This window comes from Natator depressus, chromosome 2 (genome assembly GCF_965152275.1).
Source record: "Natator depressus isolate rNatDep1 chromosome 2, rNatDep2.hap1, whole genome shotgun sequence".
NCBI classification, from domain to species: Eukaryota; Metazoa; Chordata; order Testudines; family Cheloniidae; genus Natator; species Natator depressus.
Genome location: NC_134235.1, coordinates 21,674,181 through 21,688,207, shown reverse-complemented (window position 1 = coordinate 21,688,207; position 14,027 = coordinate 21,674,181). Strand labels below are relative to the sequence as shown.

Genomic DNA, 14,027 nt, shown 5'->3' with positions numbered 1-14,027 from the left:
GAGGGATCTTTACATATCCTAATAGATAGGGTGACCAGATGTCCCGATTTTATAGGGACAGTCCTGATTTTGGGGGCTATTACCCCCGACCCCGTCCCAATTTTTTACACTTGCTATTTGGTCACCCTACTAATAGGCCTGCATTTTCTACTATACCTTGTGGTTGCACAGTAAATGTATGTATTATTTTTATGCCATTGTTTGCAGTACAGTATTGATCAAAGCCCTCCATCAGGATCAAGGCCCCATTGTGCTGCGAGCAGTAAACACAAATTTCTGGGGACCTTCACTGTATAAACACACATACACACAGTGGAGAAAATGCACATTTTGTATAACTGGAATCATTTCCTGAAAGTTCATTTGCCCTCTGCTTTGAAATTTTGAAAAAAAAAAATTCATAGTGAACCCGGGTAGCTATTTCCCCTTGCATGCCCACTTGGATAGTTTGAAATACGTTTTTCATGAACTCACCGTGTATATGAAATACTTACCTATTGTCCACTCCTGTTCCAGGAAGCAATGTCCTCGGATGCCAATGGCATTGTTCAGCAGCAGAAAAAAAAGATGTCAGTAGATGAACTGATGCGTGAAACACAGAACTTCGTAGAGAAAATTCGATTCTTGGTTGATGAGGTAATTCACCATTGACACAGGACTTTACCTAGGTCACAATGTCGAATGTTTTAACGAAGATGACACAAGTCTTTATAATACAGTACAATCAGTAAAACCTTGGGCTAGATCTTGACTAGACTGACTAGCTGGTGATCCCCATTACTCTATATCTCCTCATAGGCACTGACTCCATGGGTGCTCTGGGGCTGGAGCATCCATGGGGAAAAAAAAAGTGGGTGCTCAGCACCCACTGGCAGTCCCGCCAATCAGCTCCTTCCCCTCCTCCCCACACCTCCTGCCCTGGCAATCAGCTCCTCCCACTCACCCAGCGCCTCCTACCCACCAGTGATCAGCTGTTCAGCACTGTGCAGGAGGCGTTGTGGGGGGAGGGGGAGGAGCAGGGCAGGAAGGGGCAGGGCACGCTCGTGAGGAGGATCAGAACTGGGTGGGAAGAGGCAGGGCGGAGGTGGAGCGGGGACAGGAAGAAGTGGGGTGGGGGTGGGGCCTTAAGGGAAGGGGTAGAGTGGGGGCGTGGCGGTCAAGCACCCCCAGGATAATCAGAAAGTTGGCACCTCTGCCTCATGTACAGCCCTTGGCACGGGGAATGTCCTGGAAAATGGGGTTGTGGCCAGGACACTGTGACAGCGGCAAACTGGATACACTGTACATGCATTTGCCCAATAAAGAATGGCCTCCATGGTGAGATTTCATCTGAAAGTAAACTGTGAATCTAGGGCACAAGAAGCACCTAAAGGAAAGGTGCAGGATGGAGGAGTGGGATGGAGGGTATCCCATAGGGGATCTACACCCTCTGCCTGCCACACAGCTGTGCCTGTGCAGGCTTCACTTGCACTAGCATGAGGGGATGTGGAAGAGGGGGATTGTGACCAGTGGATCTGTGATTACATGGAGGATCCATGGCGAATCTCTCACACAAGAGAGGGTAGTGCAAGAGCCCTGTTGTAGTCTCAGCCAGAAAGTGTCTCTGCTGCTCTTCCATGTGTTGGGAGAGCTTATTCAACCGTGACCTCATAGAAAGTAGAATGGTGGGTCCCAATTCTCATTTTCCCTAAGGCCTTTGGGTAAATGAGTATCAAGCCCATAGATTTTAAGATCAGAAGGAGCTATTTTGAGTGTCCAGTCTGACTTCCTGCATAGCACGGGCCATATATTTTTCACCCAGTGATTTTTGCATCAAGTCCCATAACTTCTGGTTGAGCTAAAGCATCTGTTAGAATTACAGGCAGTCTGATTTAAAGACCTCAAGTGATGGTCTATGCACCATGTCCCTCGGTAAGATTCTCTCTTCAAAATTTGCATCTTATTTCTGGTTTGAATTTCTGTAGCTTCAACTTCCATCCATTGCAGCTTGTTATGCCTTTATCTGCTACATTAAAGATCCTTTAGTATGTGACACTTTTCCCCTGTGTAGGCCCATGATCAAGTCACCTACTAACCTGCTCTTTGATAGTTTGAACAGAGTTTAAGGTCCTTAAAAGCGTAAAACCTTAAAAGGAACAAACTCTGACTGTGCTCAGGAACTGAGATTTGGACAGATACTATGTATCACAGTCCGGTATATGGATTTTTAGGTGTGAATTGATAGATTCTCTAGATTATGATGCTGGCTGTCTCTTCTCAGTAAAGGCTGGCTTTGTCTTGTCAAATTGTTGAAAGGAGTTAGGTCTTGTTAGTTGATGTTTAACAAAAAGTCATGATTGTTGCTCCTAAAAAGAATATTTGTTAATGTAGCTCTAGTGTTCAAAGCATACAAGTTCTGTTCCATGTCATTTTAATAGCCGCAGCATACGGTGCCTGATGTGTTCATCTGGATGCTCAGCAACAACAAAAGAGTTGCATATGCAAGAATCCCAGCAAAAGAAGTGTTCTATTCCCCAGTGAATGAACAGAGAGGCAAAAACTGTGGGAAGATTAAAACCCATTTCCTGAAAGTAAGTCTGAGACATTTTGATCATTTACAAAGATGTTTTGAGCAGATAACTCCATGAACACCATTTTTATCCATAAAAAGAAAAGGAGTACTTGTGGCACCGCTCAAATAAATTTGTTAGTCTAAGGTGCCACAAGTCCTCCTTTTCTGTTTGCGAATACAGACTAACACGGCTGCTACTCTGAAACCAGTTTTATCCATGTTTCACTCAGCCCACATGCATCTACCTTAAATATATGCAGAGTGAAATTATGCAGGAGAGGATTTCATTTGAGATACCAAAAATCTGAAATCTGATCTGCAAGGAATCTGTGGGTTTATCTGTATGATTTAGATCCATATTTCTCAACCAGTGAGTCACGACCCCTAAGGAGTCACAAAAGGCAATTTGGAGGGCAAAAGTGTTGAAACCATTATTGCAATCTAAAGCAAATGAAATCTCACTCCCCAACTTCACCTCACAGCCTCACTCTTCAAGGTTAAGTATGCTCTGTCAAATTCTCAAAATACACACAAATAAATTCTATTGGCTTATCATTGTTGTCATGGATACATTTTTACTCTTATACAAAAATTTTGTCTTAAAAAGGGGTCACCAACCTGAAAAGGTAGAGAAACACTGATCTATATAATCTATTTTATCTATATTCTCTACCTTTCTGTTTTGCTTTTAATACCATGCTCATCCTCATGGTGTCTAAATAATTCATCCCCTGGCTTCCTGCTTCTGCCAAGTGTACCATAAATCCAAATATACATCTATTTGTGCAAATTGGTAGAACATCACTAAACCTTTCTGATGAATACATTAAGCAGCATTTGAAAACTCCAAGGGAAACTCCAACAGATGGACATTCACCACACTCAGACAATGAGGAAGTGCAGAGATTCAGACATAATATAAACATTTCTGTTTATAACTCCAATTTAAAATGTGCTTGTGAGATATATGTTGGTACTCCATTGCTGACAATGATGACAATATTGTAGCAATTCTCAGCTCTGGCTACACACATGACTCTGAAGTCTGAACCATGATGCATAGAGTTGGCTACACTAAGGCCATGGGAAGTCCATAAATATTATGTTTGACGATGCAGCTCTGTGGCGCTTTTCACATGCAGCCTGGAGATGATTTCGTCAATCCTACTCAAACCTGTTATATCCTGATCTTGTCAAAAGACTGCCAGTGTGTCCTGTCTTGAGCCATTTGCTCAAGTTCTTTGAGGTTGATAGCAGTCTCCAGTGGGCTGCACTTTAGGTTATCTTTAAGCGCTTATATGGACGACGCTTCCTTCTTTTGCTCCCCACGCAAGATCTGTTTTGGGAGACAGATCTTCCATTCTGATGACATGTCCAGTCTACCTAAATTGTGTTCTCAATAGCATTTCCTCACTGCTTTGTTGTGTTTGCTCTTTCAGGGACCTTAATATTGGTCACTCTGTCCTGCCAGTGAATGCTCATTATTAAGGCTACGTTTTAGTCACGGGTATTTAGTCATGGGTATGGATATGTCACGAGCAATAAACAGAAAGTCATGGTCCTGGACCTGTCCATGACTTTTATTAAAAATACCTGTGACTAAATCTTACCTGCTGGGAGGGGGGCACTCCTGAAGACTGCTGCTGGGGGTGGGGGCAGAGCTGGGCGATGTGTCTGCTGGGTGGGGCAGCCCAGGGCCCTGCTGCAGCTGGGGGCAGCCTGTGTCCCCCTGTTACTGGAGGAGGGGCGGCCCAGGGCCCCTGTTGCTGCTGCTGGGGGCAGCCCTGCCACCAGTCCAGGTGGGGGGAAGCCCGTGGCCCTGCTGCCACTAGTGCACGGGGGGGGCAGCCCACGGCCCTGGCACCACCTCCGCGGGTCCAGGCGAGGGACAGCCCGGGGCCCCACTGCCACTGCTGCTGGTCTGGGCGAGGGGCAGCCTGGGGCTCTGCCGCCACCACTGCAGAGGCCGGTGCGGCTGGCCCCAGGGCTTCCCAGATGCTGTGGTGGTCCTGGGGTCAGCTGCACCAGCCTGCAAAATTCACAGAGGTCACGGAAGCCATGACGTCTGTGAATGATTCACAGCCTTACTCATTATGGAGCGGAGGGAACGCTTGTGAAATTGCTCAAGCTGTTAAATGTGCCATCTATAAAGAGTCCATGTCTGAGATCCATACAGGAAAGATGTTAGATATAAAATATTGAATAATATACTTTGTCTGACAAGACCGTTTTAGCGGTGTTATACAAAGAGAGGTAACATGCACAGTAACAGTATGCAACAATGGAATGTAGTCACTGTCCATCAGCAACAGCTGGAAGGAAAAGCCTGGACACTCTGGAATAATGAGCAATGGTAACATTGCTTATTAAATGTATAGAAACTCATCACCTAAGATGGTTGTTGGAACCAGGCAAATAAAATGTAGCTCGTCAGCAGATAGAGGTATCCAGCCTTCTGCTAATTATCAAGAGTAATTTATTGTGCATACTACTTACTGCATGCAATAACATTTCAGTGCATTTCTACTTACAGTTTTTAAAGAGGCTTCTTGAATCTTTTTAGAGCTTTCTTATGAGAAATCTCTCCCAGGTCTATCAAAATGTTCTATTTTATTTGAATGAAATAAAACTAATTTTAGAAGTAGTCATTTCAAACACAAAATGAAACTGTCATTAAGACACTCTGGTGTAGCAATTCTATTTATCCATCAAATTAAACCTCAGAGGCACAGTACAAATAGTTGTATTTTCACTTGAAAGAAAGTTACAACTAGGAAGCACTATGGATAATCCAGAAGGTGGGATGTTTCCCCCCTGTTTAAAATACAAAGGTTGTTGCTTAGAAGTCACACTGTTACACCAAGTGAAACAAAAAGGCACCAGTTAAGCCATCATCAATTGTTAGGGTCTGTCAGGAAAACATTGCAATGTAGTGACTGTCTAGTCACTTTTATGTCATGAATTGCTTTAGGAATAGGCAGTATAAAAAAACTGAATTAAGCAGAGCTTGATAGAAAAAAATATTGTTGAAAGTATTGTCAAAAAATGTAACATTTTATGTTGGAAAAAGTTTCGTCAAAAGTTTTCTGACTTGCCCTATGAAGTAATAACTTATTTAGGAGCAGCCATAATACAATCAGAAAGCAGCATGAGGTGGACAGTGCACCATAGGCTCGGAAATTTAACATAGCAAACACCAGAGGCAAATTTACAGCTATTATTTAGCATGAAAAGGCTTGTACACTATCCCACTGAAAGCAGACTTTTACAACTAGGTTTGTTATCAATTCCTTCGTTTGAATCTTGAAATACATTATACCAAGTAGGTCACATGGCCATCCTCCCCATTATGACTTCAGGTCAGCAGGGCCTGACAAAATACATTCTGGAATACTTAAGGAACTGGCTGAAGAGATCTGAGTCATCACCTATTATCTTTGAGAAATCGTGAAAAAAGGACAAATATAACACAGAATGGGAAATGACTGCCTAGGAAAAGTACTGCAGAAAAGTGTCTGGGGATTATAGTGCATCACAAACTAAATATGAGTCAACAATGTAATTCTGTTGAAAAAACCAAACATCATTATTGGATTTATTAGAAGTGTTGTAAGCAAGAGCGGAGATGTAATTCTTCCACTCTACTAAGCACTGATAAATCCTCATATGGAGTGCTGTGTCCAGTTATGGGCGCCACACTTTGGGAAAGATGTGGACAAATTGGAGAAAGTCCAGAGGAGAACAGCAAAAATTATTCAAAGTCTAGAAAACATGACCTATGAGGAAAGATTGAAACAATTGGGGTTTGTTAAGTCTGGAGAAGAGAAGATTGGGGTGAGGGGGAGGGGAAGACATGATAAGTCTTCAAGTTCATAAAAAGTTGTTATAAAGAGGAGGGTCATATATTGTTCTCCTTATCTACTGAGGACAGGAAAAGAAATAATGGGCTTAAATTGCAGTAAGGGAGATTTAGGTTAGACAACAGGAAATACTTCATAATGGTAAAGATAGTTAAGCACTGGAACAAATTACCTAGGGAGGTTGTGGAATCTCCATCATTGGAGGTTTTAAGGACAGGTTAGACAAACACCTATCAGGGATGGTGTAATGGGGTTCGACTCACCACTGCAGTGCCTCCTGCTGGCCGTCCTGGGAATTAGCTCTGGTTCACCAGTGCGCGTTCATCTTGTGGTGTCTCACCGCCATCGCTTCTGCCATCAGGACCCGTGTTGCTCTCAGGACCATGGTGTCCTTTTCTGGACACAACTCTTTGGCTGTGCCCCACTCGGTTCTCTCCCTCCCACCCCATTCTGGGAGGCCAGCAGTCCTCTGTCCAGCCATTTGCCTCAGTGGTAGGCTGCAGTCCAGGGTTTAGCCACCTGCATCAGTAGCAACTGGGGCCAAAGGGGGAGAGGACTAGCAGTCATACGCTGTGTCACCTCCAACCCCTGGCGTCTGTTTCCCTGGGCCACTTCCCCGTAGCCCTAGCACCTTCTCTGCCCTTGTATCATGGCCTCAGTCCGGCAGCAGTCAGCCAGGAGCTCACTCATGCTCCCCTGTCCCTGTCCCTGTCCCTGTCCCTGTCCCTGTCCAGCACTACCTGGACCATGGTGCTGTCTCTTCTCCCTCCTTCAGGGCAGCCAGTCCTCACTCCTCAAACTCCAGGGAATGACTGAAGCTGCTCTGTTCAGCATCCCTTCTTATATGACCCAACCTGGCCCTGATTGGCTGTCTCTCTAAACCTCCTGATTGGCTGTCTCTACAAGCCCTTTCCTAATTGGCTGCCTCTTACGCAGCCTCCCTGGGCTACTTTACCCTCTTCTGCCAGTGTGGGGCTGAAGCTCCACCACAGATGGTCTAGATAATACATAGTCCTGCCTCAGAGCCTATCAAGGTCCCTTCCAGTCCTACATTTCTATGATCCTGTGATTAAATAGGCAAGTCATTTATCAGCATATCATAGAATCATAGAATATCAGGGTTGGAAGGGACCTCAGGAGGTCATCTAGTCCAACCCCCTGCTAAAAACAGGACCAATCCCCAACTAAATCCTCCCAGACAGGGCTTTGTCAAGCCTGACCTTAAAAACATCTACGGAAGGAGATTTCACCACCTCCCTAGATAACTCATACCAGTGCTTCACCACCCTCCTAGTGAAAAGGTCTTTCCTAATATCCAACCTAAACCTCCACCACTGCAACTTGAGACCATTACTTGTTGTTCTGTCATCTGGTACCACTGAGAACAGTCTAGATCCATCCTCTTTGGAACCCCCTTTCAGGTAGATGAAAGCAGCTATCAAATCCCCCCTCATTCTTCTCTTCTGCAGACTAAATAATCTTAGTTCCCTCAGCCTCTCCTCATAAGGCATGTGCTCCAGCCCCCTAATCATTTTTGTTGCCCTCCGCTGGACTCTTTCCAATTTTTCCACGTCCTTCTTGTAGTGTGGGGCCCAAAACTGGACACAATACTCCAGATGAGGCCTCACCAATGCCGAATAGAGGGGAATGATCACATCCCTCGATCTGCTGGCAATGCTCCTACTTATACAGCCCAAAATTCCATTAGCCTTCTTGGCAACAACTGTTGCCTCATATCCAGCTTCTTGTCCACTGTAACTCCTAGGTCCTTTTCTGCAGAACTGCTGCCTAGCCACTCAGTCCCTAGTCTGTAGCAGTGCATGGGATTCTTCCATCCTAAGAAGATGCACTTGTCCTTGTTGAACCTCATCAGATTTCTTTTGGCCCAATCCTCTAATTTGTCTAGGGCCCTCTGTATCCTATCCCTACCCTCCAGCGTATCTACCTCTCCTCCCAGTTTAGTGTCATCTGCAAACTTGCTGAGGGTGCAATCCAACCATCCTCCAGATCATTAATAAAGATATTGAACAAAACTGGTCCCAGGACCGACACTTGGGGCACTCCACTTGATACCAGCTTGATAGCAACTGAGTGGATGCTCCTCTGTTCAGCAGTGCAGCTTGCCCAAACTATAAATAACATTCAGTGATCTCTCTTACTTTGTATTGGTTGATGACCTATGTTTCTTCAGTTACCAGGAAAACGCCTGTCGGGTTGGAATGTACCTGCAAAAGTAGACACCTATCTGTGGCTTGGTTCCGTCAAGTATGCCCATACCATTATGGAGAACTTACCTTTAGGACATGAGACTGAAGTGCCCTCCGCAGATGGTACAGGACATCCTCCTCCTCCTTCACCTGCCAGTCTGGTGTACAAAAGTAAGAGAATACTTCTGCAGTACAGTAGCAAGGATACTTAGCGGTAGTATGGAACGTTGGACATATGGTGCTCTAAATTAGGAGGACAGCAAAACATCTACTTGATGTAATTGCATTTTTCCCCAAAAATGCTTAAATTAACATTTTAGCACATTGTTTAATCAGAGACACTGACTAGTTGCTGAATGCCACCTTGGCAGCTACTGAATGCTTAAAACCTCCATTGATGCTTCATGGAATCATAGACATTAGAGATGGAAAAGACACACTACATTATGCCCTTCCCTCCATATCCCTCTCAATGCAAGGTTGTTGCCCTTAGCACATGTTGCACTGTTTTTGCTCCCTAGTTTAAATGTCCCAAATGAGGAGTCTTCCACTGGATCTTTTGATAAAAGCATATGTGCTTGAATTCATCGTAGGTGATAAATATACATAGGGAGATACTATGGTCAAATGATGAGAGAAAAGACTGGAAATTAGCAGAGCTGGGTTATAACCATGGCTCTGACACTCACTTTGTGTGAAGTTAATCTTTCTGTCGCTCCGATACCTCATCTTTAAAATGGTGATCGCACTTTCCTATCTCATTGGAGTGCTGTGAGGGTCAAGGTTTTGGAATTTGTGGGTGGTCCTCTTTCCATGTATTCATGGCATCATTTCCCCAAAACTGATAACATTGTATTCATTGTCCTGACACAGCCAAGCACCTCTTCCAGTTAAGAGCCCACATGTATCAGGCCAGGGGGCTCATTGCGGCAGACAGCTCTGGACTTTCTGATCCCTTTGCCAAAGTAACGTTTGTTTCGCACTGCCAGACCACCAAGGTAAGTTGCAAAGTCTTCCTTCTCCCTGTGTAAATAAGGAACTGAGATGTCTCATTAAAGTGGTGAAAATGGGAAAAAATATTGATTCTCAAAGGCAATTGGGAATTACCTTACCAGATCAGATCAGTGGTCTATCTAGTGCAGTCTTCTGTCACTCTCAGTGGCCAATATTAGATGTTTCAGTTTCCTTTTCTGTAAAATGAGGATAAATGCTTAATGAAAAACTACTTAACTACCATACTGAGGTGTTGTGAGGCTTAATTCATTAGTTTGTAAAGCACTTTGAGATTCTTAGATGCAAGGGGCTCCAGAAATGTAAAGGATTATAGTGTATTATTGAGACGAGTGGTTACTTATTTGCAGTATCTCTTAGAGCCAGTCACAGTGTATATTATATCATAGCACTAATATCCAGCCATATGAATACCAAGTGTGGTTGAAAACAGAAGTCCTAGCGTGGCTGTCTGTTTTGAGGACATGTGCCTGTCATTAAAGAGAAACACCACTGCCATTCTAGCTCTTGGTATGATTAAATTAACAAATATACCATCAGGGACAGCTGCTCTGATGGCATAGCATATATAGAATGAGTCACCAGATGCAGCCTTGTATCTGCTCTCCAAGTGTAATTGGTCTGCAATTAGACTAGTGCCAATCTGTTTTGACTCCTTTGGATGTTAGATTCTCTGAGATTATTGGACCGAAACAGCAAGTGTGGGCTGGGTTGTATCTCTCTGAAATTCTCCCTCTTTAGACTTTAAGATTAGGCCATTTCCATTGGCCGGGGGATAGATGCTGTATCCTGCATCCCCGCCACTATTTTTGTGTGTGTTAAGAGCAAGGCTGAGTCACTTTTTAAAAAAGCGCAAAGTGCTGCTGTGGCCATGTGAGTCAGTTTGGCCCTTTGGAATGGAGTTTAGTAGAGCACAAGGATGGTTTCAGAGAGGCATTACCAGGTAAAATGCACACCAGGTGCAGAGACTCTCTGCACTACTTAAGTCCTGAAAAATAGTTGCTCATTGAGAGGCCTCCTTAGGGCTGCCTTTGAACTGGAGAAATGGTCTCCAGACCAGCCCCACAGAGATTGGCATGAAAGGCCATTTTGGAATGAGCAAGGAGTTTCCTGGGGACAAGAGAGGGGCTTCTACCCAGATCCTGTGGTTTCAGAATGCTGTGCAACCGGTACAAGGGACAGCTGATTTATTACCCATGGGGAAGGTGGGAGGGTTCTGCACGGCAACCCTGCAACCTGGCCCAGGCTTGGGTGGGAGAGTTGGATTTCACTTTCACTCACCCAGCTTGATGGGAAGAACCCAGCTTGACTCTCAGAGCCCATCTTAATTTTGCAAGGGTGGAAGTTCAGTAACCCACTATTTCACTTGTAAATAGAGCACATTTGACACAGAAATCATCAAGGATCAATAAATGTGGAACCCAAATCAACTTTTTTTATAGTCACTTTTCACAGGGTAACAAAGCTTTAAGAAAAATAATGTTTATCCCCTTCTGGCTCTCTGAAGGAAGTTTCTATAGCAGCAGATTCTGGGGGCCAGGGCAAGGAAAAGGTTTCTCTATCCAGGTGGCTCTCTAGAGTAATAGGGCCTGATTCTGCTCTCACTTATGCCTGTTTTACCCTCATGGTTAAGATCAATTGAGTTAATCTTGGTTTACCCCCATTGTAGCTCTCTGGATATCAACGGAGTTGATCCTGGTATAAGCTAGCATACCTGAGAGTAGAATCAGACCTACATATGACAGCATTTTGTACACACATAAGTGCGAAGTAACATATTGTCTGAATAAAATACTGCAGGCAATCATTTGAATTATTTTTAGAATGGTGTCCACCAAGCTCCAATAAACCACAGTGAAAGAAGACATTTCCATTTAACAGAACAACAGCAGATGATGAGAGTCAGATTTTGCAGCGGATATTTTTTTCTTTAAAATTTAACATTGGTAGATACATTTTCTGCCAAAGCAGCTAAGCTGTTGTCTTTGAGGAAGTGCCTTGACCAGCCCAGCATGTCTGAAGTGCAGCAGCAAATTGCAAGGAAAAAATAAAAAAAAAAATGGATGTTTTGAATTAATCAATAAATTACCTTGTTCAATAAGAACATTGTGAGTTATTATTGGCATCTGTATTTGAAGAAAAATGACTTGGAAAATGTTTACCCCACAGAATGAAAAAGTGGAATACATTTTGCTCAAAATCCTTCTTTAACTATACATGGCCTGATCCTGCAGTCTCCAAACAGGCAGCCTTCCCATAGACTGCAGTATGAGTTTTGCATGCACAAGGACTGCAAGATATAAAGTCGGATATCTGGTTATTTGTTCAGGAAGAGCCTGTAAGGCAAGGAGGGGGGAACATTTACAGCTCAGAATGAACAGGGGTGGTATTCATCTGTGTGGGAAAGACTTTCAATGCACTTACGAAGGCCCATGTTAAGGTTTTTAGGCCCCAGTCCAGCAAACTATTTAAGCACATGCATAACTTTAGGTACATGAGTACCCTCACTGAAGTTAATGGGATTATAGTTACACATGCGGTTAAAGTGCTTTGCTGGACTGGGCACTAAATGAGGCTTGCATGGGTTCTGATGCAGGACCTCTGCAGAGGTGAGTGACATTTAAAATAGGCCTTGTGCTGATTCTGTATTTCACCCTCTCTTAATAGTTTAGTTTAGTCCACTGGAAAAGATTTCATCACGGTGCAGCCACTTTCTGCTGGAGCATACCAGTCAGTCTTTTACCAGCCTTCTTAAAATGCTGTTTGTTTTTCACTAGATCATTTCTCAGACATTATCCCCTACGTGGAATCAGATGCTGCTGTTCAATAACATTGTGCTCCATGGTGAAGGGAAGGAAATTGCTGAATTCCCACCAGTGATTGTCATAGAGCTGTACGATGATGATGCAGTGGTAAAGATGAAATGCCTCTTATTAAAAAATCTGAATTGTTGCAGTATAATGTATTATCTATGTAAAAATCAAAGCTATGTCATTTAACAGACATTTAAAAGTAGTTTCTCTGGCCATGTAAATCAGTTTCTGGCCCTTTAAAATGGAGATTAATATTGTAATGGGACGTAGTCTGAGAACCAGATTTATCTCCAGTCCTCAGTTATGTCTTTGTAACCTCCTGGTCTTGTTGTTCCAGTTTGACTCTCAGATCCAAAAAGGGGTTTGTAGTAGAAACATCCTTTTACTTGTACGCAGTTGTAATTATTGTATTTATGTATGTTCAGAGACCCGAATTTACCTCCAGCTCACAGAAATCTAGTGCCATCTCACTGCTTATTAGGATACTGCCTTCAGAATTGCTGAAATGTGAAATCAAGGCATTGGTAAACTTCCGATGAGTTTAAAGAACACCCTCCATCATGTCAATAGTTGCCATCCATTGTATTTTGCTGTGCACCTCACTGGGTAGTTTTGTCATATATATTAAAAGCCCATTTCCCACATTTGGATTGAGGGTGGGAGGAGCAGTTCCTAAGGCTGCTGCTATGTTTAGACAACTTACAAAATAACCCGAAGTATGTATCCTTATTTATCTAGGGTAAATCAGACTATATTGGCTCAACAGTAGCTGCCCCTGTGGTGAGACTCGCTGATCAGAAATACGAGCCACCTAAACTATCTTATCACGCAGTGCATTGTGGAAATCTGTCTGGAGGAGACCTTCTTGCTGCATTCGAGCTGCTGCAGGTGAGGGATTGAGTATTAACGTTTACCTTTGGGGCATGTAAAAGCATTTAGGGTACAAAAAGACACCGTGGTCCTAGTCTTGTCCTCACTTATACAGGTGCATCCCTTGTTAAAATCAGAGGGAGCTGCACCCAGGAGAGAGCAGAATTGGATCCTTTCTCCTTTACATCTCATATGCCTAGAACATGATGCAGTTGTCATTCCTGCTCATCCTGCAGTTGGAACAATAAACACTGCCCCTACTTCCACTGCTGCTGGCCCTCTGAATCCTCTAGCTTGGCTTACCTCGCATTTCCACTGGTTTTACCCTGCTCTAATTCTATTGACTGCAAGGTAAAGTGTCGTTTTGTTCTGGGAAGTGACTGTGTAAAAATGGCATCTTCTTACTGCTCCCTATGTCTGTTTAGAGGTCTGTGTCTTTAACAACACTAATAAATTGTTACTACTACTTACTCTTATTACCAGTATGGAGGCAATGTATAGAAGGGAGAGTTAACTGGGTTCTGTTCTGGCTGTAGAACATAAACAGAATTGTTAACCAGTTTCCAGTTGCAGGGCTGAATTCTGCCCTCACATCTGGGCATGGCTTTGCAAATGCACAAACAAGACAGCTTGACTTTCAGACCCAAAGCAGAATTTGTAGGGCTGACAGGTAGAAGAAACTTCTTTTTACTTGTAAACTGAACAAATTTGTTCT

The 14,027-nt window shown here is 43.6% G+C and overlaps 1 protein-coding gene and 1 long non-coding RNA gene across 2 annotated transcripts in view; one reads left to right on the top strand and one right to left on the bottom strand.

The window, feature by feature from the left end:
- The window catches only part of LOC141982117 (uncharacterized), an 84,231-nt gene that overhangs the window by 6,317 nt on the left and 63,887 nt on the right, over positions 1-14,027 (bottom strand). Inside the window, exons 3-5 of the long non-coding RNA XR_012637967.1 lie at positions 9,731-9,808; positions 9,308-9,641; positions 8,706-8,776 (exon numbers count right to left, since the gene is read on the bottom strand). This is a non-coding gene — a long non-coding RNA (uncharacterized LOC141982117). The remainder of the gene's footprint in view (positions 1-8,705; positions 8,777-9,307; positions 9,642-9,730; positions 9,809-14,027) is intronic.
- FER1L6 (fer-1 like family member 6) overlaps positions 1-14,027 on the top strand; it is a 141,356-nt gene that overhangs the window by 75,993 nt on the left and 51,336 nt on the right. The window contains exons 17-22 of the mRNA XM_074943883.1: positions 517-636; positions 2,418-2,570; positions 8,603-8,789; positions 9,492-9,616; positions 12,407-12,541; positions 13,181-13,330. Of these exons, the coding sequence (XP_074799984.1) occupies positions 517-636; positions 2,418-2,570; positions 8,603-8,789; positions 9,492-9,616; positions 12,407-12,541; positions 13,181-13,330 (870 nt within the window). The remainder of the gene's footprint in view (positions 1-516; positions 637-2,417; positions 2,571-8,602; positions 8,790-9,491; positions 9,617-12,406; positions 12,542-13,180; positions 13,331-14,027) is intronic.